At 33.9% G+C, this 27,975-nt stretch overlaps 3 protein-coding genes across 5 annotated transcripts; 1 reads left to right on the plus strand and 2 right to left on the minus strand.

The window, feature by feature from the left end:
• The first annotated feature begins 7,575 nt into the window (after positions 1–7,575).
• LOC105779817 (ribose-phosphate pyrophosphokinase 1) lies at positions 7,576–12,078 on the plus strand. The gene is made up of 9 exons (XM_012603748.2): positions 7,576–7,887; positions 7,989–8,168; positions 8,298–8,546; positions 9,112–9,255; positions 9,568–9,735; positions 10,170–10,239; positions 10,415–10,496; positions 11,019–11,178; positions 11,801–12,078. The coding sequence occupies exons 1-9, from the start codon at positions 7,786–7,788 to the stop codon at positions 11,837–11,839; spliced, it is 1,194 nt and encodes a 397-aa protein (XP_012459202.1). The 5' UTR covers positions 7,576–7,785; the 3' UTR covers positions 11,840–12,078.
• A 1,735-nt stretch (positions 12,079–13,813) lies between these two features.
• LOC105779818 (uncharacterized) lies at positions 13,814–14,990 on the minus strand. The gene is made up of 4 exons (XM_012603749.2): positions 14,831–14,990; positions 14,488–14,584; positions 14,262–14,316; positions 13,814–14,170 (listed from the first exon to the last, which is right to left on the minus strand). Exons 1-4 carry the CDS (start codon positions 14,942–14,944, stop codon positions 13,957–13,959), a joined length of 480 nt encoding a protein of 159 aa, XP_012459203.1. The 5' UTR covers positions 14,945–14,990; the 3' UTR covers positions 13,814–13,956.
• A 564-nt stretch (positions 14,991–15,554) lies between these two features.
• LOC105779816 (DNA replication ATP-dependent helicase/nuclease JHS1) lies at positions 15,555–26,182 on the minus strand. 3 transcript variants are annotated; one of them, XM_012603747.2, is made up of 34 exons: positions 25,724–26,182; positions 25,478–25,633; positions 25,163–25,387; positions 25,028–25,078; positions 24,546–24,755; positions 24,395–24,448; positions 24,255–24,316; positions 23,678–23,810; positions 23,411–23,521; positions 23,185–23,281; positions 22,900–22,982; positions 22,369–22,434; positions 21,847–22,002; positions 21,679–21,734; positions 21,507–21,564; positions 21,320–21,430; positions 21,180–21,236; positions 20,812–20,946; positions 20,486–20,731; positions 19,622–19,696; positions 19,319–19,440; positions 19,115–19,187; positions 18,918–19,022; positions 18,641–18,808; positions 17,988–18,057; positions 17,757–17,908; positions 17,187–17,264; positions 17,004–17,096; positions 16,780–16,917; positions 16,581–16,620; positions 16,425–16,498; positions 16,173–16,307; positions 15,941–16,060; positions 15,555–15,844 (listed from the first exon to the last, which is right to left on the minus strand). In XM_012603747.2, the coding sequence occupies exons 1-34, from the start codon at positions 26,099–26,101 to the stop codon at positions 15,677–15,679; spliced, it is 4,056 nt and encodes a 1,351-aa protein (XP_012459201.1). In that variant the 5' UTR covers positions 26,102–26,182; the 3' UTR covers positions 15,555–15,676. The 3 variants fall into 3 exon arrangements, with proteins under 3 accessions (XP_012459201.1, XP_052485532.1, XP_012459200.1); XM_052629572.1 differs by having other exon boundaries at positions 15,555–15,841; positions 22,369–22,437; XM_012603746.2 differs by having other exon boundaries at positions 22,369–22,437.
• Positions 26,183–27,975: the final 1,793 nt, after the last annotated feature.

The following is a 27,975-nucleotide window of genomic DNA, read 5'->3' on the forward strand; positions in this document are numbered from 1 at the left end:
AGAGGAGAAGAAAATTCACTAATGTTGAAATTCAAATGATACAAGAGGAGTTTCAACTAATTCTATTTAAATGTTGAAAAACCTTACTAATCAAAGTAAAATAGACAAATTGTAGTTCTATACAGATTCTACTTGTGTCACTGTATCCCCTAGTTTTGCCACTATATTATTGCTTGAACAGGAATTTGGGTCATAACTCTAACAATCTTCACCTTAACACGAATTCTTAACGAACAAGTTCTTCACCATGAACTCTCAATGAATAAGTTCTCCACCTCTTCCAAGAAACCCCTAGAAAGGGGTATTCATTAACAATGAACACCAATCAAGTCCAAGCAATGCTTAAACTTGGTTATAGGAAGTGACTTAGTCATCGTATCTACTGGACTATCATGAGTAATAACTTTTCTTACAACAATATCACCATGGACAATAATATCACACACAAAATGATACCGAACATCAATGTGCCTTGTTCTTTCATGAAACTTTTGATCTTTCGTAAGGAAGATGACACTCTGACTATTAAAAATATTGTACTGATCTGAAAGTCTTTACTGAGTTCACCAAAGAGTCCTTTTAACCGGATAGCTTCTTTACAAGCCTCAGTAATCGCCATGTACTCAGCTTCAGTAGTAGACAAAGCAATTGTAGTTTGCAAAGTGGCTTTCCAACTAATTACACAACCTCCAATAGTAAACTAAAGACATACCTTGTGAGAGACCTTCTTTTATCAAGGTCTCTAGAAAAGTCAGAATCAACATACCTAATGATTACATCTCTAGTTCTTCCAAACTATAAGCAAACATCAGTGGTACCTCCTAAGTATATGAAAATCCACTGAATTGTTTTCAAGTGTTCTTTATCGGGATTCGCAATGTATCTACTAATTGCACTAACTGTATATGATAAATCTGGACGTGAGCAAACCATAGCATACATGAGAGATCCCACTAGCTAGAATATGGAACACGTGACATGTAGTCAATCTTATCATTTGATTGCGGAGACAAAGCCGATGAAAGTCTGAAGTAGGCTGCTAATAGAATACTAATAGACTTAACACTCTGCATATTGCACCTGCAAAGAACTTTCTCAATGTACTCTTTTTAAATTAGGTATAATTTACATGTTTTTCTATCTCTGAGAATCTCCATCCCAAGTATCTTCTTTACTTCTCCCAAATCTTTCATCTTAAATTCTTCACTACGTTGGGCTTTGACCTTTATTACCTCTCCTTTATCTTTGGCTGCTATCAACATGTCATCAACATAAAGGAGTAGATATACAAATGAACCATCACTGCTTTTCTTAAAATAAACACAACTATCAAAGCTGCTTCTTTTGAAATCATGAGTAGTCATAAATGAACCAAACCTCTTGTACCACTGCCTTGGTGACTGTTTCAAGCTATAAATGGGCTTTTTCAGTAAGCAAACATAGTCCTCCTTTTTTGAGACTATTAAACCCTCAAGTTATTGTATATAAATATCTTCCTCAAGTTCTCCATACAAGAATATTGTTTTTCCATCTAACTGCTCAAGCTCCAAATCATACATGGTCACAATACCAAGCAAGACTCGAATCGAACTATGCTTCACAACTGGAGAAAACATATCTATGAAGTCTATGCTTCACAATTGGAGAAAACATATCTATGAAGTCTACACTTGGAATCTGGTTATATCCTTTTGCAACCAGTGTTGTTTTATACCTAGGTTCTTCAACTCCTAGAGTCTCTTCTTTCTTCTTGAATACTCATTTACAACGAACAACCTTTTCACCCTTAGGAAGCTTCACTAGGTCTCATGTTCTATTCTTATGGAGCGATTCCATCTCTTCTTACATTGCAAACATCCACTTTCCTGAATCTTCATAGCTAATTACCTCGGAATAAGTTGATGGCTCTTGATTTGCATCTATACCTTCAGTCATGTTTAAAGCATAAGCAACTAGTTTAGCCTCGGCGCATCTCTTTGGAGGTTTAATTTCTTTTCTAGGTTTGTTTTTGGCAATAGAATATTGTGGTAAAAAAGCAACTCTACTCTAAGTTTCTATACTAACTTGAGGAGTAGACTCTATTGTAAATCCTAGATCAATCTGAAGCTCCACCTGCTTCATATGTACGTTTGAAATTTGTTGGTCTTTATTGGAAAAGTCTTTAAGAGATAAGTTAGGTAGCATAGTAGTTTCATAAAAAAATAACATCTATGTTAATCACAACTTTTCTATTTCCAGGACACCATAACTTATACCCTTTAACACCAGCCTTATAACCAAGAAAAACACATTTAATGGATCTAGGTTCCAATTTCCCATTATCAATAGGAGCATACGCAATGTAACACCCCTTACCCGTATTCGACACCGAAATAGGGTACGAGGCATTACCGGAGTTTACTAATTAATTTTCATACATTTCATTTTTATCTAACATTCATATTTATAACCAATCAAAATCAAAACATTAATAAGCGAACGTTAACCAAATTAACTTATACACGTCATTATAACTAGAATCAAATCATCCAAAATTACCGATAGAACCAATGGATAATGTAATATCTCTCCAACAAGCTTCCGATAATCATTTCAAAGCATCTAATAACTACACATATTACCAATAATAATTCAGCCCAATATAAACACACATATATATAATATTCATTACCAAATAGCATTCATTTCAATTGAAATTAAACAAAATATAGTTCATATGAACTTACCAAGCTAAATTGCGTAAATACTAAAATTTAGGAAAATTTTAGAAATTTTCTATTTTCTCTAATTTCCACCCAATCTTGATCTAACTTAATATTTTGTTCAATTTACTACTTTAAATAATAAAACAATTCATTTTATGCAATTTGGTCACTTTTTGACATTTTACAAATTTACCCTTAAATTTTCACATTTGTTCAATTTAGTCCCTAAAACATATAAATTGGTCATTTTAATAAAAAAACTCATGCTAGTTGAATAATCATATATTTTCCTCCTTCTCCTCTCCATTCCACATCCTTAATATATATAACATGCTTATATGTAACATTATCTATAATTTCACATTTATTTATATTCACTCAAAGCTGTCCACTTGAGTCATAGTCACTAAATTATTTATATCTTGAGGTAAAGAACTCCAAATTGAGATCCGTTAATTTTATATGAAACTAGACTCACATATATTCTTACCATAAAATTTCAGAATTTTTGGTTAAGCCAAATAGTACAGTTTATTCTTTAAAGTTTCCCCTATTTTGCTGTCTGACTGTTCCGACCACTCTTCACTAAAAATGAATTATCTAATTGTACAGAATTTGGATGATGTTTCTGTTTATTTCCTTTGAAAATAGACTCATCAAGGATTCTAATTATATAAATTTTATCCCATAATTATTTTTTAAAATTTTTTAATGATTTTCCAAAGTTAGAACAAGGGAACCCTAATTCATTCTGACCTTGTCTCACAAAATTTATTATATCTCATGATTTAAAATTATATTGCTTACATTGATTATTCTATGAGAAACTATACTCAATAATATTTAATTTAATATTTTATTCATCCTCTAATTCGATTTCCACAATTTATGGTGATTTTTCAAAGTTAACATATCTGCTTTGTCCAAAACCTGTTTTAATGCAAAATATTGATTACTAAGTCTATAACACTCTTATTTTCCTTTTCTACACTATTTCTCAACACTTTCTCTTATTTTCTCTTCACTAACATATCAAGAACATATAACCTTATATAATAAAACCCTACATTAACATCAATCTCATACTTTTCAATAATATCAAACTCAAAAATATATTGAAATCATGATGTTCTTACCTTGCTCAATTGACTTCAATCTTTAACTTGATTTTTTCTCTCTCCTCCAGCCTCTATTTCTAGAATCTAACTTGATATTCTAGCTCCCCATAGTCTCCTTGTCAATTTTCTCTCTTGGTGGCTATGTAAATTTCTTTGATTTCTGAGGGAAAATTGTGGATTTTGGTGAAAGGACCAAATTGTAAAGAAAGTAAAACTTTCTTTCTTTTTCTCTCTTCTCACGTTGGTTGCATGGAAGAAGAAGATGATGGGTTGGTTCCTTTTTATCTTTCTTTCCACATATATACTAAATAAATTATAATAAAATAATAAAATATCATTTAAAAATCAAATTAAAATATTAAAAACTAATATTTATTTAATTAATTAATCTAAAATATCACCAACATCATCATTGCCTTTTAGATTTCTCTCTCTTCTAATTGACCATTTTGCCCTTTATGTTCTTTTAAAATTCCATCATTGACTCATCACTTAATTTGGTAAAATTACAATTTAGTCCCTCATAATTCCTTCATCTATTCAATTTGGTCCCAATTCATCCATCTTCCTTAGTTTCTAGATTACTCCACCCTTAAAATATTTACACTATTGGTCCTTCAACTTTTTCATATTTACACTTTAACCCCTTAAATTTTGAGTATTTACTCTTGGGTAACATAACTTTTCTCACTTTTGCAATTTAATCCTTTCTTGGATTAATATGTCATAATATACTTTCCAATTTTGACATAACTCAATTACCCTTTTTATCACTTTATTTCCTTGTTTTACCATATCAGTATTTTCATGCAACCTTCCTATTATAATGCAACTCATGTCATAATTTTAAAATAAATTTTTCCTTGTCGGATTTGTGGTCCCAAAACCACTTTTCCATCTAGCCCCAAAATCGGGCTGTTACACGCAAGACACGAAAAAATCTTCAAATCAGAATAATCACCTCTTATGGAGTCTTTTTCGCAATGGCAACGGACAGAGACTAGTTAATAAAAAAATATGCAATAGAGGTCGCTTCAGCCCAAAACGAATTCGATAAACAAGCATTCGACAACATACATCAAACATTTTCCATGATTATTCTATTCATTCATTCTGCAACGCCGTTTTGTTGTGGAGTATGATGAACTGTCAAGTGTCTCACAATCCTTTTTAATTTGCACAATTCATTAAACTCATCAGGATAGAATTCAAAGTCATTATCTATGCAAAGGTGTTTTATATGTTTTCCTGTTAGCTTCTCGATCATAGTTTTTCGAGCCTTAAACGTGGAAAACGCATCACTTTTTTGGTTCAGGAAGAATGCCCAAACTTTTCTGGAAAATTATCAATAGTTGTTAGCATATAATTAATGCCACCCCTCGAAGGCACTCTAGATGGTCCCCAAATATTAGAATGAATATAATCTAGCATTCCTTTCGTGTTATGTATTCCTTTGGTGAATCTAACTCTCTTTTGCTTCCCAAAAGTGTAGTGCTCATAGAACTTCAGTTTTCTAATGCATTGTCCATCAAAAAGTCATCTTTTGCTCAATTCTGCCATATTGTTCTCACTCATATGCCCTAGACGCATATGCTAAAGTCTAGTAACATCATCATCTAACAAGGAAGAGGAAGTGACGGCTGTGTCACTAGTAACAGTTAAACCTTGCAAAACATATAACTTGGTAGTATTTCTCTACCCTTTCATCACAACAAGGGAACCTTGGCTAATATTCAGAACTCCACTTTCAGTTGTGTACTTTTACCCTTTTGAATCAAGAGTACTCAACAAAATCAAATTCTTTTTCAAATCTGGCACATGTCGTATGCTACTAAGTGTTCTAATAACTCTATCAAACATCTTAATTTTGATCGTGCCAATACTTGCAATTTTACATGAAACATTATTTTCCATTAAAACAACACATTTAGAAACCATTTCATATGTTGTAAACCAATCTTGGGCTCATATGGAATGTGCAACTAGAATCGATGTTCCACTCCTCACTCACTTTAGAGTTGTCTGCAGAAGCAACTAGAAGATCACCATCGCTGTAGTCTTCTACAACATCAGCTTTATTGGATTATTCTTGTTGTTTTCCCTTTGGATTCGTCACCTCTCTTTTGATCTTATTCTGCAACTTATAGCACTCAGACTTAATATGTCATTTCTCCTTACAGAAGTTATATGTTTTACCTCTGTTTGAAGATCTCGATCTACCCTTAGATTTGCCGCGAGGATTTCGTTCCTATGTCCTCCCACGACTATCATCAGTATTTCATTCTTGTCTCTCACGAACAATGAGATCATCTCCCTGAGATTCAGATCCAACCACAATATGTTTCATATTGTCATACGAGGTTAAGGAAGCATAGACTTCATCAATTGTGAGAGATTCGCGACTATACAAAATTGAATCTCTAAAGGTTGAATAAGACGGGGGCAACGGATAAAGTAGAATTAACCCTAAATCTTCTTTATCATACTGAACCTCTATGACCTCTAAGTCTGAGAGAATTTCTTTAAACACAGTTAAGTGTTCGTGCACAAACGCACCTTCTTCCAAACAATGAGCATAAAGACGCTACTTCATATGCAACTTGCTAGTTAGGGTTTTCGACATGCATAGCTGCTACAGCTGCTATAGCTTTGCCCATAATGCAACGGTGGTCTTCTCATTCATCATGTCCTGTAGAATTTCATTCGACTAATGCAAATGCAATTGCGTTAAAGCTTTTCAATCTTTACGCTTCTTCTCTTCCTCCTTCAATGTCGAATGAATCTTATCTAACCCTAGCAGGGCATCCTCCAAATCCATCTGAGTAAGAACTGTCTACATCTTTATCTACCACAAGGCGAATCTGGTATTGAGATCCAACAGCGGAATATCATACTTCATCATCGCCATTATCGTGATTGAAACAAGTAACTCGAAAAAGCTCTGATACCAGTTTGTTAAAACTAAATGTAGATAATGGCAATATAGAACGATCGCAAAGTAATAAAAAAGAAAAAGAAAACACATCGATTTTACGTGAAAACTCTTTCTGGAAAAAAACACGAGCAAAGGAACAAAGGAGAAGAAAATTCACTAATGTTGAAAATCAAATGATACAAGAGGAGTTTCGACTACATCTGGAAAAAACCACGAGCAAACGAGCAAAGGAGAAGAAAATTCACTAATGTTGAAAATCAAATGATACAAGAGGAGTTTCGACTATATCTATTTAAAGGTTGAAAAACTTTATTCTAATCAAAGTCAAATAGACGAAGTGTAATTCTATATGGATTCTACTTGTGCCACTGTATCCCCTAATTTTGTCACTCTATTATTTCATTAACATGAATTTGGGTCACAACTCTAACATCAAAAAATAATTTTATTTAAAAATAAGATTATAAAATAAAATAAAATTAATAGTTTCAACATTAAGTGATAAGTAGCTACTAATCGTATTCAACACTTTTGTTAAAAAATTATACTAAGTAAAAATTTAATATGACTATCAAACACAATTAAAAAAGTTAAATGTTAAAATTTTTCATTTTCAAATTTTCATTTTAAATGGAATGAAAATTTTCAATAATTTATCACACATACCTTTAGTTTTTTTTTTTATGTTTCTTAGACAAGAAAATATGTCATTTTCATTTTTAGTTTTTCATCTCTTTTAGTCAAATATGTCGAAAGGTTAAAATAACTTTTTCATAAACGCACATTAGGAAATCCATGGCCTAAATTGAATAAAATTTTCCAGTTAAAATGAAAAGGCTCCTCGAAGAACAAAAATATCCAGTTCTGGGGTCGACAAGTAGTTATGCCAAGCACATAGCACTAGAACACTCACACCAGCTCAACTCGACAGTTGAATTATTAGTATGGTACGAAGAAGATGAGCATTTGAATCCCTAAACCCTAAAAATATTTTATTAGAAAAACAAAACAAATTAAAAGTGAATGAATGGCGTCGTCGTCTCTGCTTTGGCTCTGCTCTTCCAATGCTCTAATCTCCCCCGCTACTCTCCTTAAGGCTCACCCTCGCTTCCCTATCCGGCAACGCTTCGTGAGTTTCCTTTTCCTCTGAATTATGAGTTTCTGCTGATTTTTTTTCTTAATTTTCTAATAAAATTTCCGGAGCTAAAATCTGGGTTTCCCTATTTCTAGAGGTGTAGCTTGGTGGAGCCCTTGAAGTTCGAAAATGGAAAGCCTCACTTTCCTCTCCTCACCTCTGGTCCTGCGTTTCCAACCTTCTTGTCCCCTAATTCCCATTTCCAAAACGATATCAACAAACACGACACTAGGCTCCGTATATTTTCTGGCACTGCTAATCCTGCTCTTGCTCAGGTTTTAGATTCAATTCAACCCTCTCTTTTCTTTCATTCTGATTGTTTAGATTAGATATCTAGTAAGTATCTAGGTATACAGGAATATGAGTTGTGTAATTCCCGGTATTGCTTTTTCTATATTGGATAGGAAATCGCATGCTATATGGGTCTGGAGCTTGGGAAAATCAAGATAAAGCGTTTTGCTGATGGTGAGATTTATGTTCAGTTGCAAGAGAGTGTGAGAGGGTGCGACGTGTTCCTTGTGCAACCCACTTGTCCCCCTGCCAATGAGAATCTTATGGAGCTTCTCATTATGATCGATGCTTGTCGAAGGGCTTCTGCTAAGAACATTACTGCCGTCATTCCCTATTTTGGCTATGCCAGGGCTGACAGAAAGGTAACTCAACTACGCCCAATTAATAGATTTTGCCATACTGTTTTGTTTTCCTTCAATAGTTGGCCCTACTATGGAATGCTTGATCATATAGAATTCAGTTCCAGATTTCCAGTTAAATTATTATTTACTCCTTTTCTTGGAAGGAATCATTTCTTTCGTGTGATAGGATTCTATTCATTCTGGTTTTATATTGTAAGATTCTACATCCTTCTTGTTGTTCTAAACAATAGAAAGCAGTCTAATTCTGTTTGATTCATATTCATTCCAAAAAAAAAAGAAGCTAATTGAATTGAAGTACAGAATCAATTTAGTTGAATTATTTCCCTAGGGGTTTGGTTCTTTGAGTACAGTTTATTGGCATTTGCAGAATATCCCAACGTCCCTTCTAACCATTTCCCTGGATCTAAAAGAAAGTAAGAAAGAACTCTGTTTCCTATTACGAAACTTCAGATGTCCTATAAATAAAAAAGGCATAGCTTTAAATAATAGCTTTACTCTGCATATAAATTCTTCACTGAATGCATAGTACTGTTTGAATGGTTAACTTTATCTTCTGTTGTTCCAGACTCAGGGGCGTGAATCTATTGCTGCTAAACTTGTAGCAAATTTGATTACTGAAGCAGGTGCAAATCGTGTTCTTGCTTGTGATCTTCATTCAGGGCAATCCATGGGTTACTTTGATATCCCAGTAGATCATGTTTATGGGCAGGTAATTTTTACATATACCATCTGTATCCCTTTGGTGTTCTATGTTTAGAGGTACAAATCAACATTACACATGATTATTTAACACATTTATTGTATGGTTCAAGAATCTAAAATTTTAGTACTTATGAAAAGCCTAAATGTAATCCTTCTATGAGGAGTTTTTTGTATTTAAGTTCTGTTTTTCATGTTAACTTATGAAGTTTTATTGCATAAGCTTTATCTACTCTATCAGTTCTTGATGCTGGCCTGTTGTGTGTCAGCATTTCTGTATGAACTTTTTGCTCATAGCAAATATTTCTCTCTGCAATTCCAGCCTGTGATTCTTGATTATCTTGCCAGCAAGACAATATGTTCTGATGATTTGGTGGTAGTCTCGCCAGATGTTGGTGGTGTTGCTAGAGCACGTGCTTTTGCAAAAAAATTATCTGATGCACCTCTTGCTATCGTTGATAAAAGGCGTCATGGGCATAATGTTGCAGAGGTGAGATCTAATTTATTGGAGTTGTTTTATGCATACAAGTTGGTTAGGACTGGAGATTGTTTATCTTTTTCAAATGTCTTGTTTGATCAATTTTTCTTTTTCTTTTTGGTTTTTTTTTTTTTGGGGGGGGGGTTATTGATAGAATATTGAATTTTTATGAGTCTCAAAAGAAATCTGGGTATGATATAGAAGGTCTAAGCGAGGTTAATATCATGTCAATAGATTAACTTTTTAAATCATGTAATGTAGTGGCTGTGTGCACCTGTTATGCATATGGAAAATTTTTGAAAGTTGATTGGAATACCAATCTTTAATCCACTATTTGCTCCTATTCTCAAGCTTCTTTTTTTTCTTTTACACTCTTTTTGCTGTAAAGTAATATGTTGTTATTCTCAAGTTGAACTCCAAATTGACATGCAATTATTATCTTATAGGTCATGAATTTGATAGGTGATGTGAAAGGAAAGGTTGCAGTTATGGTGGATGACATGATTGACACTGCTGGTATTATTCTCTTTATCTCTTGGGGAAAAAATGTGATTTAGGATAATATTTCTGTGCGACTGTATCCTAAAAATTAGGATATATTAGCCTTGCCATATATTATTTCTGCTTTATCAATGTTAAGATGAGAATGCTAGTTACTTAAATGTTAACTATCAAATTGTGGGTTTCCCAGGAACAATCGCAAAAGGTGCAGCTCTTTTGCATCAAGAGGGGGCTCGGGAAGTGTATGCGTGTAGTACACATGCTGTTTTTAGGTATGTGATGCTTGGTGGTTCTTTATCAGTGTTTAAATCTTTCTAGCAAAAGTTTCTTCCTTATATACATGTTTAAGCAATTTTGCCTGGGTAAGATTTTGGACATTTCTTAAAAGCTTGAATTGGTTAATGCTCTTGGAGCAGCTTTAGGAGTTTATTCCCGCTGAGAACTACTAAAGGTTGGGATTTATTAATGAATTATGTTTGACATGCTATTTAGGCAATTGATAGGTAGATGCTGAAGCCTCAAAATGCTAAAAGAACTGATTATATTTCTTGACTGTGTAAAAGTAATGCATTTGTCAGAGTGAAATCAGACTGTTGGAGATCACATTTAGAAACTTCTAAAATATACTATGAAATGATCATTGTGGATGAACTCAAAAGTTTTATTTAACTAACCTCTTCTGTTTGTATGTTCGTTGATTGAAAAAGAAAAAAGGAAAATTGCTATATCCTATCATATTAGAATGCCTTTTTAAATATTCGTCATTGTATTCATCCATTTGTGTGGTTTCACAGTCCTCCTGCAATAGAAAGATTGTCAAGTGGTCTTTTCCAAGAGGTAATCATAACAAACACCATCCCAGTGTCAGAGCAAAACTATTTTCCTCAGTTGACTGTCCTCTCTGTGGCAAACCTTCTGGGAGAGACCATATGGCGTGTTCATGATGATTGCTCTGTAAGTAGCACCTTGCAGTAGAATCAATTTAATCCATGAAAGTAGAAAAACAAAAAAATTTCATCTCTCGATGCATGTGTTGATTTGTTGCAAGTTCTTTTATAAAGCTTTAATGTTGCTCTATATCTAATCTTGATAAGCTGTGATTGAATGAGATCTGCTCTGCTGCATATCTAAAAGATTCACTAGGGTTCCTAGAAAGTTATGCCTTGGCAGTTATTTCATAGACATGGAAATGCTTCTTTTTTTAGATAAGTAAATTTCATTTCATTCCAATAAACTAAACTTTGCTACAAAAAAGTGGTACTAAAATCCCCATTCCCTAATCATATAATTTGAAACATTCAATATCTTCCTATTTCCAACTAATCTATCATGCACTGTATTTTTTATTATACTAAAAACATTAAAAGGATTTCTTGAAAGCTTCCCATGAAAGCGCCTATTTCTCTCCTGCTTCTTATTGTTAAGTTCTAAATTCTGTATTTTTAGACATGGAAATGCTTCTTATTGTTGCCTGTTATGTTCTAAATTCTGTTGATCTAATGATGGGCATTTTCTAATCTGATTTGATCTCGAGTATGGAGAGTTAATTGATACTTGAAATATTTATGTTTGGCAGGGAGGGTTTGAACCCTATGCAACCTTGGGCATTGATTGATTTCTCCACATGCTATGAGAATTTTGTTATGGAACTGCAAATCATTATCTATGCTACATTGGGTAGTTAGGTGGTCTTCTTTTATTCACAAAAGTTTGTTGAATGAATGTAATGCAACAATTGAATGCTATTATTTTTTTCTTCTCTTCTTTGGGTTATATGTATTCTGTGTATGGTTGTATTTTTTTTCCATCAAATATATGGGTTAAATATGTAAGAGGTTCTTGCTTTTTTTAAAATCTTTTAATTTTGTTATTTTTTGATAAATAAGAAAAGGCCTTAGATCAATTTATTCTTACATAAGGAACACCCAATTATAAAAGTCACTGATGTTAAGATTATAAAAGATAAAATAACTCTTTTAGTTTACAATTTTTATCAATTTAGTTAATATTCTTTAAATGTACTTAAAAATGATAGAAAGAGAAAATATTAAAAATCTAAATCTAAAAATTCTAGTTATTCTTTTTCGGTTTGGGATATAATCTCCACAGCCTTAACAAGGAAAATAAATAAATAAAACTTTCATAACAAAAGGTTCTCCTTCAATATTTATCAAAACATATATATCTTTCAACAATGTAAATCTCCAAAACAAAAGTTAGTAGCGATTTTTGGTGAGAATGTTGAAGATTGTTGTGGGTAAAACTCGATGCAATAAAACTTTGAATTCTCTCGTTGATTTTTTTTTAATCTTTCATTTTGAATTTCTTCATCTCTTTTCAATAAATCATAGATTATTTGCAAAACAAAAATAATAAAAATTAAAATTTTTAAGAACTTTTAAGAATTTTATTTTAAAAAAATTATGTTTATATATTTTTAAAGTGTAAGGATCAAATTAACAAAAATTATAAACATTGAGAGCTAAAAAAAGTTATTGTAAGATAAAATTGGACAAGCATGGAAATGCAGGAACACAAATGCTTTGAAATTAAAATATATAGATTAAATTAATATATATATATATATATATGTATGCTAACTAGTTTCTGCTAGAGGTGTTCATGGTCGGGGCCAGGCCGGGTTCAGGCTGGACCCAGAAATTTTTTTCGGCCCGGCCCAAAATATAGGCCTAAAATTTTATCCAGACTCGGCCCGAGAAAAATTCCTAAGTCCGAGCTCAGCCTGGCCCATTTTTTAATAAACACCAAAAATTTATTTTAAAAATAAAAAAATAAAAAAGTGTTTTAAAAATATTTTAAAATTAAAAAAATAAAAAATATATTTATTATATTCAGGCCAAGTCGGGCCCGGGCCAAAAAAGTGGTGCCCGAGGCCCGACCCGTTTTCTAAAGGGGCCTCGTTTTTTGCCCAAACCCATATTTCGGGCCTATATTTTCACCCGAACCCTCCCATATTTCGGACGGGCCGTCGGGCCGGGCGATGAACACCTCTAGTTTCTTCCCATGCACAGGTTATCAAATATTTTAGTTAGAAATAACGATTGATAATATTAAGTTTTTGAAAAGTATTTAATTTTGTATAGAAATTTAAAAAATATTTTTAAAACTATTTTAATTATTGAAAAACATTTAATGTATTATTAATTAAAAAACTATTTTAGAAATATGTTTTAGGAAAAAATTAAGAAAACAATTTAAACCTGATTTTGGAAAAAAATTAAAATTGTTTATTAAAAGTAATTACGTAAAATAAAAAATAAATTGATTTTATAAAACATGTTTATAGAAAAGAAATTAAAATAAAAATAAAGAAAGAAAGAAAGCGTTTTTAATTTGAGTTTGTAAAATAATGAATGGCGGGTTATACCTTATTTTTAATATTAATATTAAAACTGATTATGCGTCAAAGATTGAAAATGAAAATATAAAAATTATAAAAAAATATAAATGGTTTAATTATAAAAACTGAAAATATTTTTAAAAATAACATTAAGCATTGATATTGAGTTTTAATAAGTGAAAATATTAAAACTTATCTCATTATAAGACATTATCCGTAATACAAAAGTGAAAAAAGAAACCCATAGGGTTATTATATATTATAAGTAATTGTGGGTAATAATAATCAAAGTTGTCACTTGTCTAAATTATGACTATAGCATAGCCGAGTTACAAACTTGGTATGGATAGTAGTGCAAATACATGCTTCCTTCATATCTCATTACCTGAATCATCGCTCTGCTCACCACGCAGCAGTCGGTCGGCTGCACCCTGTGAATCACAGTCACCTTCAATCTGATACTTCTTGTGTTGGGTGCCATCATCATCTGTCTTCATGAAATGGAAACCCATTATATACCTGTATTCCCCAGTTCCAAGGCATCGAGAGCAGTAGCTAAGGCCACTGCCACCACAACTCCTGCACCTGCACCAGTAGTAATCACAACACAAGTTCACCTTTGCCTACCACCACTCCGTATGCAGCTTATATATTAACATGTATATTGATACCTCACCATTTTGGCCATTCTCCCTTGGGAAGCATCTCTAGATGAACTTGGTTTGTCCTTCCTACAAGTTTTTAGCAGAAATAGGGAATGCATCATATGATATCAAAAAAGAGATGCATATAAATATGGTGGTCGGAGTAATAAAGCTAAAAGAGCATAGAAAGCAGTCAATTAAAAAGGCGAACAAGGATTCTTATTATTATTATTATTACATAAAAGGAGAGAGAAAGACCTCTTCCATAACAATAATGACAATCAACTCTGCCGCTCCCCTTGCAGACAACGCACGGTGGATCAGGCTTCCTCATCCTCTTTCGCCCAGCATTTGACTGCAATTATATATCAACATTATTTTCAGAAACTCAGCAATTGATTAGGTGTATTAATTTCAGCATCATAAACAATAGAATCTAACCATGGACATGATTACAAAGAATATCAGCAGAAACGTTAACCTAAAATTAAAACAAACATAGCAACAAGAACAATACTTGATAAAAATATCAAAAGGTCAGTCTACGAGAAATAGGAAATTTGACAGTGAATTAAAACTTAGATAAAAAAAAAAGTTTGACCTCAGTTCTGACAACCCAAGTGGGTTTAGGGAGTACGAGAGGAAGAGCACCGTTGGATTTCCGACGCTCCGATTGGAGGGCTATGAGCAGGTTCGCTGTTGACGCCACTGCCATCGATATTCAAGTCAGATTATTTTCCCCTTACTTGAACTGAGTTTTAAATCCTTTTAGCTTTTATTTATAGGTCAAATTTTAAAAAAGCCCCTGTACTATACATTTTTGTTAGATTTACTCCCTTAATTATAATTTGACTACCCTTTGAAATGTGTATGTTGAGTGTTTTAAGATATGTTCTCCCATTAATTCTGTCAACTGACGTGTCGTATATGTTTTTGCACACTTCAAAAAAAGAAGAGAAAATGTATAATGGTGATTCTTTGACAATCTCACTTCACTTTTAAATTAAAAATACAAATTTTAAAGGTGAATGTACACTAAACTAAATCTATGAAAATGTTTTAAGAAAAAGATAAAAGTGGTAATTGTTGAACATCAATTCACCATTCTTTTCATCCTCAATGTAAAATTTATATGATTATTTCCAACAATACACACGACCTTGTATCAATCTTCTTTGCAAGCACTTTTTAGTAATTAATTTCATTTATTACATATTTACCACCTCTTGAACCAAATTAACCATTTTTTTAACCTAAGACTTCAAAGTCACATCCTTGCTATTTTTGAATGAATTCATATCCTCTTGAGTATTAGTGCAAAAAGAGAAGGGAAAAGCCATGCTTTCATATTTATATTTTAAAAGATAAAAATAATAATTGAATTTATAAAAATAAACTAATGAACAAAATGCCTGGTTTTGCAAATGCAAGAGGGCAAAAATCTTAACTATCTGATCTGCGACCAAGAGCATCTCTGAAGCGCCCAAGTTTGGTGGTTGAAATCATCGTTGGACAAACTCAAAATACCAGATTGCTCATCAATTTTGTCAATAAGAAGCTTAAGCATTGGAACCTTTGACAGGGTTCCCCATGACCCCACCATTATCAACTTCTTCTGTACAATCAACAATCCATCATAAACCATACTATTTTATTTTAGAGACTAAATGTTTGCTTTGCAACTAAGATGAATTTTTAACAACTATAATACCTTGGGTCGTGTAAGAGCAACATTAATCCTATGCCAATCTGCAAGCAGTGAAGCACTGCAGCTTCTAGGATTCTCATTGGACCTAACAAAGGATACTAATATGCAGTCCTTGTCTCTCCCCTGGACAATAATGGTAATTGAAACACACATGCTCATTAATATGAAGAATTAATAATAGCACCCAAGACACAACAAGACATGATAATAAAGGCTTGCTAAACTTCAGCCCAACCTGGTATCTGTCAATAGTATGCGTCTCCACGGATGCTTTGCAAGCATGTCTGATGAAACTTGCCTGTGAGTTATAAGGTGTAATGATGCCAATATCTTTGCCTTCAATTCCATTGTTGACTAATCCATCTGTTATCTACATGAAACGAGTAAATGTCATGCCATCCCATGCATCAAGTTGCATTCTGGTCGGTCACATTAACAACAAAAGAATAATTTCCGGGCAAATATTTTAGTCAAATTTGGATCCTACCTCTGCAATTATATAAGCTTCCATTGGATTATTCACAGTTTTCTGGTCTCTAGCCTCTAAAGCAGGCAACATATCTAAACATGGAAAACACTCTGGTAAGGGTTCAGACATACAAGCATTCAACAGATCCCAAGTAAAATTAAATAGCTATCAAACCTGTATTAACAAAAATGACTGGCTTGCTTGGATTTAGAACCTGCATCCATAAGGAAATGTAAGAGGAAAATGCTATTTTTAAGTAGCACAAAAATGTTGAATTTTGATGATAACAGCAATCTTAGCACAAACCACATAGGATTCAAAAAAATAAAAACAAATACAGGTTATAAACAAGGAAATTAGAAACCACTCTTACAATTTTTAGCCATGATGAACAAGCGATTGGTTTTGTGAACTTGAGTTTTGCATTAGCTATTTCAGGAGAACCACAACGCAATCGATCACCGTATATCAAGGCATTTGACAGTTCCATAATACTTTGACACATTCGGTACTATAGGAAAAAGAATTAATAAATTCAGACAATAATAAAATATCAAAGAATTGAGATACAAAATTTTAATTATCTCAAGGGGTAACCTGGCTTTGCAATGGTGCAATTGCATGTGAATGTGCTTCTGATAGCCTACAGAACAAACTTATTCCCATTCCTTTTTCTCGAGCCTCTGTACTCTGGAAATCAATAGGCATTACACTGTGAAAGAGCTTCAAATTTTCTCCAGTAAGTTAAATAGCTAGAGCTGACGATAAATATATACATACCTGAATCAAGGGAGGCAGTTGATAGTGATCTCCAACAAGGACAAATGTAGATGAAAACATCAAGGGTCCTAGTGACACCTGATACGACATGATCTTTCATCAACTGAGAGTTAAGTCCAGAAAACATTTGACTTTCCGCTTTTTAAATACAAACAGTAGCACCTCTTATCCCTGGAAACTAAAAGTAGTCTATAGAATATACTGAACCACATGATAGCATCCTCATATAATAAAAAATGAAATTGTGCCGAGCATGTTTTTGCTTTTAGGGACAACAAAACTCAAAATATAGATTCTTCATCATGCAACTTTAGCATCCTCTTAGCCTTTTCTCCCTACTTTCTTTTCCAGTTTTACCCTCATTTTTTCCCCATAAATAATGGCTAAGCCTTTGTTTCTATTTCCACTATTTATTTTCCTGCCACTTTAGGTATGCAATCTACATATAGTATAATTGAACATGGATTTATTTTCCCACCACTTAATGTTTGAAATCTCGATATAGTATCATTGAACATGGATCATAGCCTAGATGAAAATCAAAATGCATAAACTTGAAATAGTACATACTGGGAGGGTTGTCTGTCCAGCTTCATCGATAATGCATACATCAAATTTCTTTCCAGAGAGTAATGGACTAGTGATGCCCAAGCAAGTGACAGCAACAACTTTGACTTGGTCAAATTTCAGTTTAATTTCTTCAACACTATTAATGTTCATCCCTGACAAAAACAATTTACTACATAAAGAAGACACTAAGTAGCACGCTGACTGCAACACGATAATAATATACTTTCCAACCTGAAAAACAATGCCCCTTAATTTCCTCATGCACAGATTCGTGTCTTCCTATGCGCACGAAATCAATGCCCTGCATTTTTTTCCACATAAATTTCAATTAGACTGGTGGAACAGAAAAGAAATCTCAAGTAGATTTAATATCAAATAGATCACAAGGATGATAAAAGCATGCGTATTCGTCATAAGGCAATCCTCCTGATTAGCTTTAGAGGCCACAGTAGAATTGGATGGCAAAAGAGAGAATAAATCCTGGAAGTTATTGTCTGTAACCTTGAAGATGTAGCAAAAATGCCAAACATCCATTTGCAAAGCAAACATAAAAGGAAAGTTGTAAGATAGAATATGACCCAACTTATACACTGAGGAATAGAATTTTTATAACTTCAACATGATATTTACATAAAAAAGAACCTTCAAAAGACTACCTTCTAGCAATGTCTCAAAATAACACTTGCACAAAGAAAAAGTGTACATGTTACATGCAGACACATGAAATATGCTTTCCTATTTTGCCAACTTGTGTAGCTATGGTTTATGCACATTGATTTTGCAAAACGGAGTTCTAATGGATAGCATTGCATACTTTAGTGAATTGTAATGCAGGAAGCCTAACACCTGAAAACATAACAAGACAATCTGAGAATAAAGAGGACCTGAGATTTTAATTTGATGAGTAAATTATCAACTGCAGAGTTTGTGTAGGATGTCAGCAAAATGGATGCACCTCTCATCAACAAGGCTTTTACAGCATGTACCATTGTAGATGTCTTGCCTGTTCCAGGCATTCCTAGAATTAGAGCATAATCCTTTGCTGTAAGTATCTGGAAAAAATGGATTTGCAGAATAAGTAACAATGGACTTTAGAAAATGTTAGGTCAACTGAGAATGCTTCTGTTCAACAAAATGTCTTGTTAACCAGGATATTGAAACCTTGAGAATAGCTCTACGCTGATCATCATTTAAGCTCTTCTCGGACCAGATATAAGATATTGCTGGGTCTTGGCTGAATATGCATCCACTGTCAAATCTAGGAGCCTGCACTAGGCAAAACAATACTAATAAAGATGATAGAAGGAAAAAACAATGTTAACACTAGAAAACCATATAAGAGAGCAAGAAGCATTCACCGCAAGGTCAACAATCATCTTCCTGAGATGAGAACTTTGCTCATTGTCTAGAAACATTTGAATGAGGTTGAACCTTCAGCAATAACAAGGAAAAATAATGAACATAAACACAGTATATTTCTCATCTCTTTATGGTCCAGGTGTTACAAGAGAACAGAAGAAGTAGTAAAAGAAGTCAAAATTTAACTATGATATGGAAATTACCGCATAACTGAAAAGGAGGTCATGATTTCATCCTTGTCGATCCGCCAGACCTCCTGGAGTAGTTTTTCTCGCATTGAAGACAAGTTACCCCCTGGAAGCCTTAAGCCCTTAGAAAAAGAAACCTGACTTTCACCAAAGACAAGACAAACCCCCAGGCATTAGACCTATTTGAATTTGAATGTTCAAGGATCACTAATTTCTGAGCCAATTTAGCATGCATCCTATGACATCTTGTGGATGAGGTTACAGCTAATATGTCAATTTCATAGGCGTAACTATTAAGCAAGGAAACTTTAAGCTTACGGAAACACGGTCAGGGCTGAGCTCCACAATGATCCCAGTGGCAACAAATTGACGGCCAGATTCAGTGCTAAGTATCTAAAAACCGAAAACAGTATAAGAAACAAAAAAAAAGCTAATAATAAGACGTTAAATGGAACTTATTGGAAAACAGAATTTATGAAATGAAATGCTCATTGACTGATCATAAAGAAAAATATAAACTGAAGTAATTATCGATTCCTTCAACAATGAAAACTGTACCCTCTAAGAGATCATGACAATTCTAGTAAAAAATATAACCTATACAACTAACTCTTGTTCCTGAAGCATAACTCTAATTACATTTAGGGGTAACATTACAGCTATTATAGGACCCTAACACTATCAGAAATATCCATATAGAGTAGGTTACTGTGGGATTATGAAGCAATAAATATATACATGAAAAACTAATTAGATATAGCACATGGATAATTCTGACAGCTAAGTATCAAATGATAGAAGCTAAAATTATTACCAATACTACAAACATGTAAATTTACTGTTACCAGTCTCTCTAGAGCCAACAGCCACCACAATCCCTAATATTACAAGAAAAGGTTAATGGTTCCAGAAATTTCTCCATTCTCTACAATTCTAGTCAAAGACAACCAAAGTATAGCAGAAGAGCATGGACAGTACAGTGTTTCAGAATTTGCTGGAATCATAGCAACAAGAAGGTTAGAAAATTGAAACCATAAAACCTCCCAGCAAAAGCAAACACGATGATCATAACAGTCATTTTTATATCCATTGCAAGATTTTATATAACCATAAAGTGGAACAACTAAATATGTGAAGAAAGGAATGACAAAGCAGAAGCAAAAGAAATGCAAGAAATCGTACCACATAATCTCCACTTTTAAGACTGCAATCCAAATCTTTGGTCAGAGAAGAAGCAGCACGAATAGAATTTCTATCAGATCCGCTTAAATTGTTAGTAGGCGAATATCGACAGACAAAATGATAGATGAATCTATTTTCTTTGTGAGATCCCTGTTGTGGAAGCTCATCAAGAACAAGAGAAGAAAGGCAACCAGTAGAGTTCTCATTCTTGAGATTATGAGAACGCCAGATTTCTTTCTTTGCAAGCTGAAATAGTGAAAAAAAAGAGTTCAGGATTAAAAAACTATCAGTTTACCATTAGTGATGCTTTGGAGTAACCAAATCACCTGCATCTCTTTAGCTTCTAGGTCAATCAACTGATCCCAATGTCTGAGGAAAACACCATGAGCATTTGAAAAATGATGTACATGTGAATCAAATATATCACCTAATCCGCTACTCTCTGTATTCCCACCAAATGCCTGCAGCAATTGAACAAAATCAGCCAATGATAAAAACTTGATATTCAGGATGAGGCACTGCAGCCCATAGAAGCAGAAATGGAAATCCTGCTTAACCTTTCTCTAAGGATTTTGACCTTTCTATGCAACATTTAGACAGGATAGTCCTCGAAAAGAAACAGGTATCGCTACAGCTAATATACCAGGTGAGACAGCACTTCACTCCCTGGACTACAATAAGGAAATAAGGTTACCTTATGATAAAGGGTGCAAACGTCAAGATGCCTACAGCCTTTGCACATGCTTGGAATCTACAATAACAACATAGAGCCTCTCATTCGTATCAAAGAATGTTTATAAATATATGGTACAAATAATTCAGTAACAAGCAAACCTGTAACATGGGGGGCAGTTGTTGTGTTGTTAATGCCTTAAGAATATCATGTGCAAGCTCATTACGACGCATGATTAACCCAACCAAGTCAGACCTTCGAACTACAATCCCCTACACATAACACCAACAGATGCTTAATGCCACTGAAAAATAGAGATGTGCAAAGGACAGAAGGTAGCTTCTTTACTTGCGTCTGATCTGACTGGAGATAGTATAGAAGACCAGAATCAATATGTTTTAGGTACCTAACAAGTAAAAAGTGAAGAAAATTATCATTACTCAGCACAACCCCTCACCATTGCTGCACCTGAAACACAAAAAAGGGTAAAAGAGAAGTAAAAGGAATAAGATTTCAATACCTCTCAGACATAAGAAGAGAGTACAAGATCACTTGGGCACAGTGTTCAGCGGATGCCTGCATAAATGACAAGCATGCATACAAGGACAATGAGACCAAGTAGCTTAGAAAATGCAATGTGCATATTCCAAGATTTAATCCACATAGAGTTGCTTTTCATATTACTTGCCTGGCCATTAGCCATTCTTCCAGTTTTAAACTCTAGAGGCATGATCTTCTCATCACCTTCTTTTCCACCTGAGTCAACCTTTACTCTGACTGAAACATCAATCATTCCTTTCAGACCATACTTCGGGGCCCATGCCAGTTCCTCAATATCAATTACCTACAATTAGAATGAAGTCCTTATATACGCATTTTACAAGTTCAAACTTCGTAAAAATGAAACTTTTTGGAGGCCCAGAATCAGCAATCAAGCTAACAATAAGCCAAAAAACATAGAAAAGCAAAAATAGGTGAAAATCACACATATCTTCAACACTGAGTAGTGAGCATAATCGGATGCCATGAATTTTCAAGTTACCTTAGTGGGCAAACATGAATAGCTAGATATGCTTGTCATTTAAAAATGACAATACCAAAAGGCATGCACATCTATAAATGCATGTTTTTCTTCTCTGAGGGACCAACGTCAAGCTACATCAAATTCATTAAGGAATCATGTGCAAAAGAGAATGAGGGAGATGCTAACCTCTAAAACTTTAACCTTTTTTGCCCCATTATCAGATCCAAAATCTACAGTGGGAACTTGCGGCTCCTGCTGATAGTAAAATTAACTCAAGAATACAAAGTTATCATACAGTGCTCCATCTCATATGCAAAAAAGATATTTTATTTAATTCATTACAAGATGAAGTGTAAGGTTCCTAGTACATCAACCTCCAAGAAATATACCTGTAACATATATGCATATGGATACATATATACATGTCTATATATACGAATACAATCACAAAAGTATATTCATTTACAGCCACTCTTCAGCCTGGTCGTCACCAACCCACATGATGAAGCAGCCAGGCTTCCCCATCTACATACCTGCCCATCCCCCCCCCCAACCCAACCTCCCATAAATCTAGAACTTGCCGCAGGGTCAAAGTCAGAACACCTTTATGCAATAAGACGCAGGGTCTTCAACAATTTAAGGGTGGAAGAAAACCTGGAGTTATACACTGGCCAGGTAACAAGAAAAAGTAACAATAAAGAGAAAATGTCAGCTCACCTGCGTATCTTTGAAGAGAGCAATCCAATTTACTAGTTTCGGAATAGCTTCAGTCAAGGTTTTATATATTTCATTTTCATTTACTGCGATGAAGCATAAAACCAGTTATCAGAATTTCAGATAATGGTTCATAAGAGCTACTGCTAATATGTCATTGGAACATTAAACAAGACTTAATGGAACATTAATAAGATTTTTACAAGTGCAGTGGACTGATGAAGAACCTAAAATATCTTGCAGCAGAAAATTGGAAAATAGTAAAGTAATATTTATCTAAATCTCCACCTCCACATGCATATAAGCTCTCCATGTTCTTCTGGAGCACTATTCTTGCATATTCTTCCAAAAAGTGTACTGTAGGGGACTCTTTCATAAGTCCTGCCTGAATAAAACGAGGAAAATTGAGATGTAGACAGTTATGAAATTCTTGGAAGCTAGTTTATTGATGGAGAAATCCATATGGACTACTAGAAAATTTAACATCATAGAAGAGCTTTTCCTATCACAAGACCTGAAAAATTTGGTGGAGCAAGATGCCAATAAGAGCTGCAGTCGAATGCTCATTGCATCGTAGTCTCTCATCTAGGACAGTTCTCCTTGGGCAACTAAAACTGCCAGCCACCTTTTTTTATATTATTAGAAAGCAAACCAAAATGTGGTTTTAGATACCCACAGGGATTAAGACAACTAAAATTGATGTAATAAAGGTGATTGAGACTTTCCATGATTACAAAATCCATAAGAAAAAAGTTACATGGTTTAACTGCATGACACTTACCCGAGTTCCAGAGACCAGAATATATGGATGAACGATAAGAAAATTATTTTCATGATCCACATTACACTTTCCCTCTTCATCAAATTCACCAATGACATTCACAGTGTCTCCTGGGGCAATGACACTGTAGGACCTGAGGTAATTGTTTCAAGGAACGGTGAGAAACATTATCTTACCAGCAGTAAACCATCAACAATTGGGAAGGCACAAACTAAAACAAACTATAAGGTTTACATCAAAAGATCAAGTGCATGGTAACCATTAAAATAGAAAGACTGATTCAGAACCAAGCCAAAAGCCACTAGAGATGGGTGAACAAGAGCATAGAGCAGACACATGAAATTAGCCAACCTTAGTAAAGCCTTGGCACTATTTAGCCTATTACATCTACAACAGAGCTTTCTTGGACAATTTTACTAATAAAGCTGTAAGAACGTGGAGATGGTATGAAAAGGTGCACTTCAGCATATTACTGGGCAGAAATCAACCTTAGTGAAATAAAAGCTAAATGATTTTGTCATTTGAAAATAACATTAAACTTATTGAATGTGAAAAGGAAGATCTTTGCACAACATACCACTCTTCCCACAAATAAACAGCACGCTCTTCCCCACTTTTCTCATTTACCAAGCGAAGAACCTGAGAAGCAAATGCTATTAGTTCCCTCAACAATCCAGTGAATTATTAAGATGTTTGTGATTAAGGCACAGCAAAAACCTTATACGGGCATTGAGAACCACCAGACTCTGGAAAAGTTTGCTTCTCAGATACCTTCAGCAGAGATATATTTGCAACAATATCAGTATCAAAGAACATATTGTTTCCTTCATACATAACTTGCTAAAAATGGGGAGGGGAAGAAGCATACCTCCAATACTAGGAAATAACCATTAGAAGATGTCCCAGAGACTTTGTTTGTTGTGCCCATTAACACATCATTTCCTATAGAATCAACTGTTACAGGAATTTCTTTGGACTGTCCCTCTTGCGCTTTTGATGAATATGGCTCTGATTCACTGGATACAAAATCCTCAACAGAAATTACATCTTCTACTTGATCTAGAAGTTCAAGCAATGCCTGTAAAAGAAAAATATCCAAATGGAGATGAACTATAAGAAAAAAAAAAACGAAAACAGGAAGATAATTGAAATACAAAATGTAAAAAGGAATATGTCATTTGAGTTATGCAGAAACTTTTGGTAATCTATGCTACAACAATATGTATACCTAAAAGTAAAACATAGTATTAAGAAAATGTCCACTTCTGTTAAATGATAATCAGATATGAAAGAAAAGAATGGAAATCTGTTAAGATAAAGAGGTGAATATTGAAAAAGAAAGCGTGAAACCTTCTTGTGCTGCTTCAAACCCAGGGGATGAGATGCAACACCATTGGCAAGCTGCATTTCAGTTAAGACAAAAATAAGGGAGGAGTCAAATTACAGAACCCCATTTCACATTGTTATAATGCATTAACCAATTACCTTATCAGGACAATATGGTAGAGATGGTGGAGTGCAGAATGGAGTCTGTCTACTTGACAAACAAGTATTCTCATCAGCAATGCTGTCACCGACCTCTTTATCCTGAAAAGGGTTCAATCTTTTCAACCCAATCCTGTTGGCCTGAAGCAAAGGCTTTTTATCAGCTTTGCCTTTGGGGGACGGCGACGAGAGCCATTTGTCAACCTTAGCAGCCGTATTTATGCCCTGAAATGCATTGGTTTTTGTTTTGTTTTTGTAAAGAATTGTAAGAATAAAAGTAGTTAGAGCAACTGAAAAAGGAGGTGAGGAAAATGCCTTGGTCTGAGAGCATTGGTGTATTGAGAAAGAGTTGTGCTTTGAGGAATCAGGTAATACAGGGGTGTGCTTTGAGACTGCTAGAAGACGTTCGTTGACCGGAGATATCTTCCATGTGACCTCATCCCCTCCATCATCTTGACTCTGCTTTATCAACTACAACTCCAATTGTCGCCGTTAGTTCAATGGACGAAGATAAAGAAAGAAAAGGAAAAAGGAAAAGAAGGCGAGTGAGAAATAGTTTACCATTCCAGGGGAAAAGTTGAAACGCTTCAGAGAGGTAGACTTGGAGACCATAGGTGATACCTCGTCAGCAGCCTCCATTGCCGGAGAGGAACTGGGATGGAGGTTAGGGTTTGGGGATACAGAAACGACGCCGTTGGAAGCGGCATTTGATTTGGGAGAGGATAGAGGAATAGGATTGGTGGGAGGGGTAGCGGAAGGGGGTGCGGGAGGAGAAGAAAGATGATTGAGTTTCTGGGAAGCTAGAAGAGCGTTTTGGGAATGGCGTTCGAAGAAATGTTGGATGCCGAACTTAGACGGTTGAACTTGAGATTGATTATTGGGAACATTAGATTTCTTTGATGAAGAAGGGTTAAGCTTCCTTCTGGTTTTGGGAGGCATTTTCAGTTCATAAGCTTCCTTCCAACTTAGATCTTAATTCAGATCACCCACCCACCACATCCTTAAACAGGGACGACCATTTTCCCGCCAAAGCTCTTCTTCTTCGCTTATTTATTTTCATTTGGGTTAATATACCATTTGATGCCTGAAAATTTTCAAATTGATACTTGGGTTTGACTTCAAAATTTAGTTTAGTATTTGAGTTTTTCTTTTATCTCAATTAAGTACCTTTTTTTTTAATATCACACATGTCAAATATTTACTGAGCTACATGATATTGTTTAGTTTGGATATCAAATTAAATATTGAAACCAAATTATATTTTATTAGGTAAGACTCTGTTTATTCATCACTAATGATTTTATAAATTTAATATTATATCTCATCCTATAGTTATATATTCTTCATTCAAACACCTCCTCCCTCACACTCTATAATTTATGAAATTTATTCTACTAAATGTTTTAGTTTTTAGTTTTGATATATCTAAGTTTCAAAACTTGATTAATATAAATTTTTATCTAATTTTTTTTTTTTAAAAGTTGATTTGTTCATGGGTCGGATTGGACTAGATTCAATTTATAATTAAGTAAGATAATAATACATTTTGTCAAAGTCCAATCTCAACTTGAAATATGGACCTGTTATCTTGATCAAACCCAGCCTAATTAAAATATTGATTTTTCAAGCTTGGCTCAACCTGCCATATTTTTTTCACTTTTTTTTTTGTTTTTTTTCCTTTCTTTTTTGCAGCAATAATATAGAAAAAAATTATTTATTAAAATAATATAAAAAATATTTACAAAAATAATATGTGATTGGATATGGGGACCTCAAATTGCCAATGACCATGACGATTTGGGTTGAATATAATGCAATAATTGTGGCAATTGACTAGGACATTGGATTCCCAAATCTCCGATCGACATGACAACTTGAGAGCTTAATGCCTAGCCATGTTGGGGGCAGGAGAGTAAAGAATCTTTGCAGTCTCAAACTTCAAATCTCCAATCGTCATGGCGATTTAGAGTTCTGAGTTAACAAAGATTCTTTGCTCCCTTACTTTCGACATGACTAGGCGTCAGGAATCTCATACCAAGCTAGCATTTGGTGTCTATAAATACTCCAATAATTTGGGAACTAGTTTGTAGGAAAAAAATAACTGTAGGGAGAAAAACGTGCTTAAAAGAGGAGAGGAAAAGTTTTGAGATTAACCCACATTATTCGATAATAATAAAATTTTAATTATGCATATATTCAAATTCTAAATGTTTTTGTTAATTAGTGGGTTATTATGGAAAAATTGATTGAAGTAATTTGATTTTTTTTCAGGTTTGTATTTAGAAGAGGCAAAAAGGTAAGCAAACCTTACAACATAATTGTATTAGGGTTTAGGGTGTATGAATAAAATGATATTTTTTGATTTTTGTGACATTAATTTGTAAGGTTATAACATGTGAAATAATTTGTGTGAAATGATTTATGGTTTAGGGAGAAGGATTTTAGTATATATGTTATAATAAATACAATGAGACATAAATGTATAGTGTAATTTTTAAATGTTTAATGCACAAAAAAATGGCTCGATTAATTTGTTATGTGAAAAAGTTCTTAATGTTGACAGTTTGGTAGATAAATTAAGAAATTATAGAATGGATGTTTATCTTCGATGCATCCTTCGATAAAACTTTAAAAAATTCATTCAACTATGTGTTTAAGATGAAAGTTCCATTAATTTTAAAAGCCGAAGAAACTATTCTAAGGAAAGTTTCACATACATCATTAATTTTCATATTCGTCGCCCTTGATATGACCAACCCATCAATGGGTATCCCAAGTACGAGTGCGTTGTCTTGAAAAATGATGGTACACTC

This window comes from Gossypium raimondii, chromosome 4, assembly GCF_025698545.1.
Source record: "Gossypium raimondii isolate GPD5lz chromosome 4, ASM2569854v1, whole genome shotgun sequence".
Classification (NCBI taxonomy): Eukaryota; Viridiplantae; Streptophyta; class Magnoliopsida; order Malvales; family Malvaceae; genus Gossypium; species Gossypium raimondii.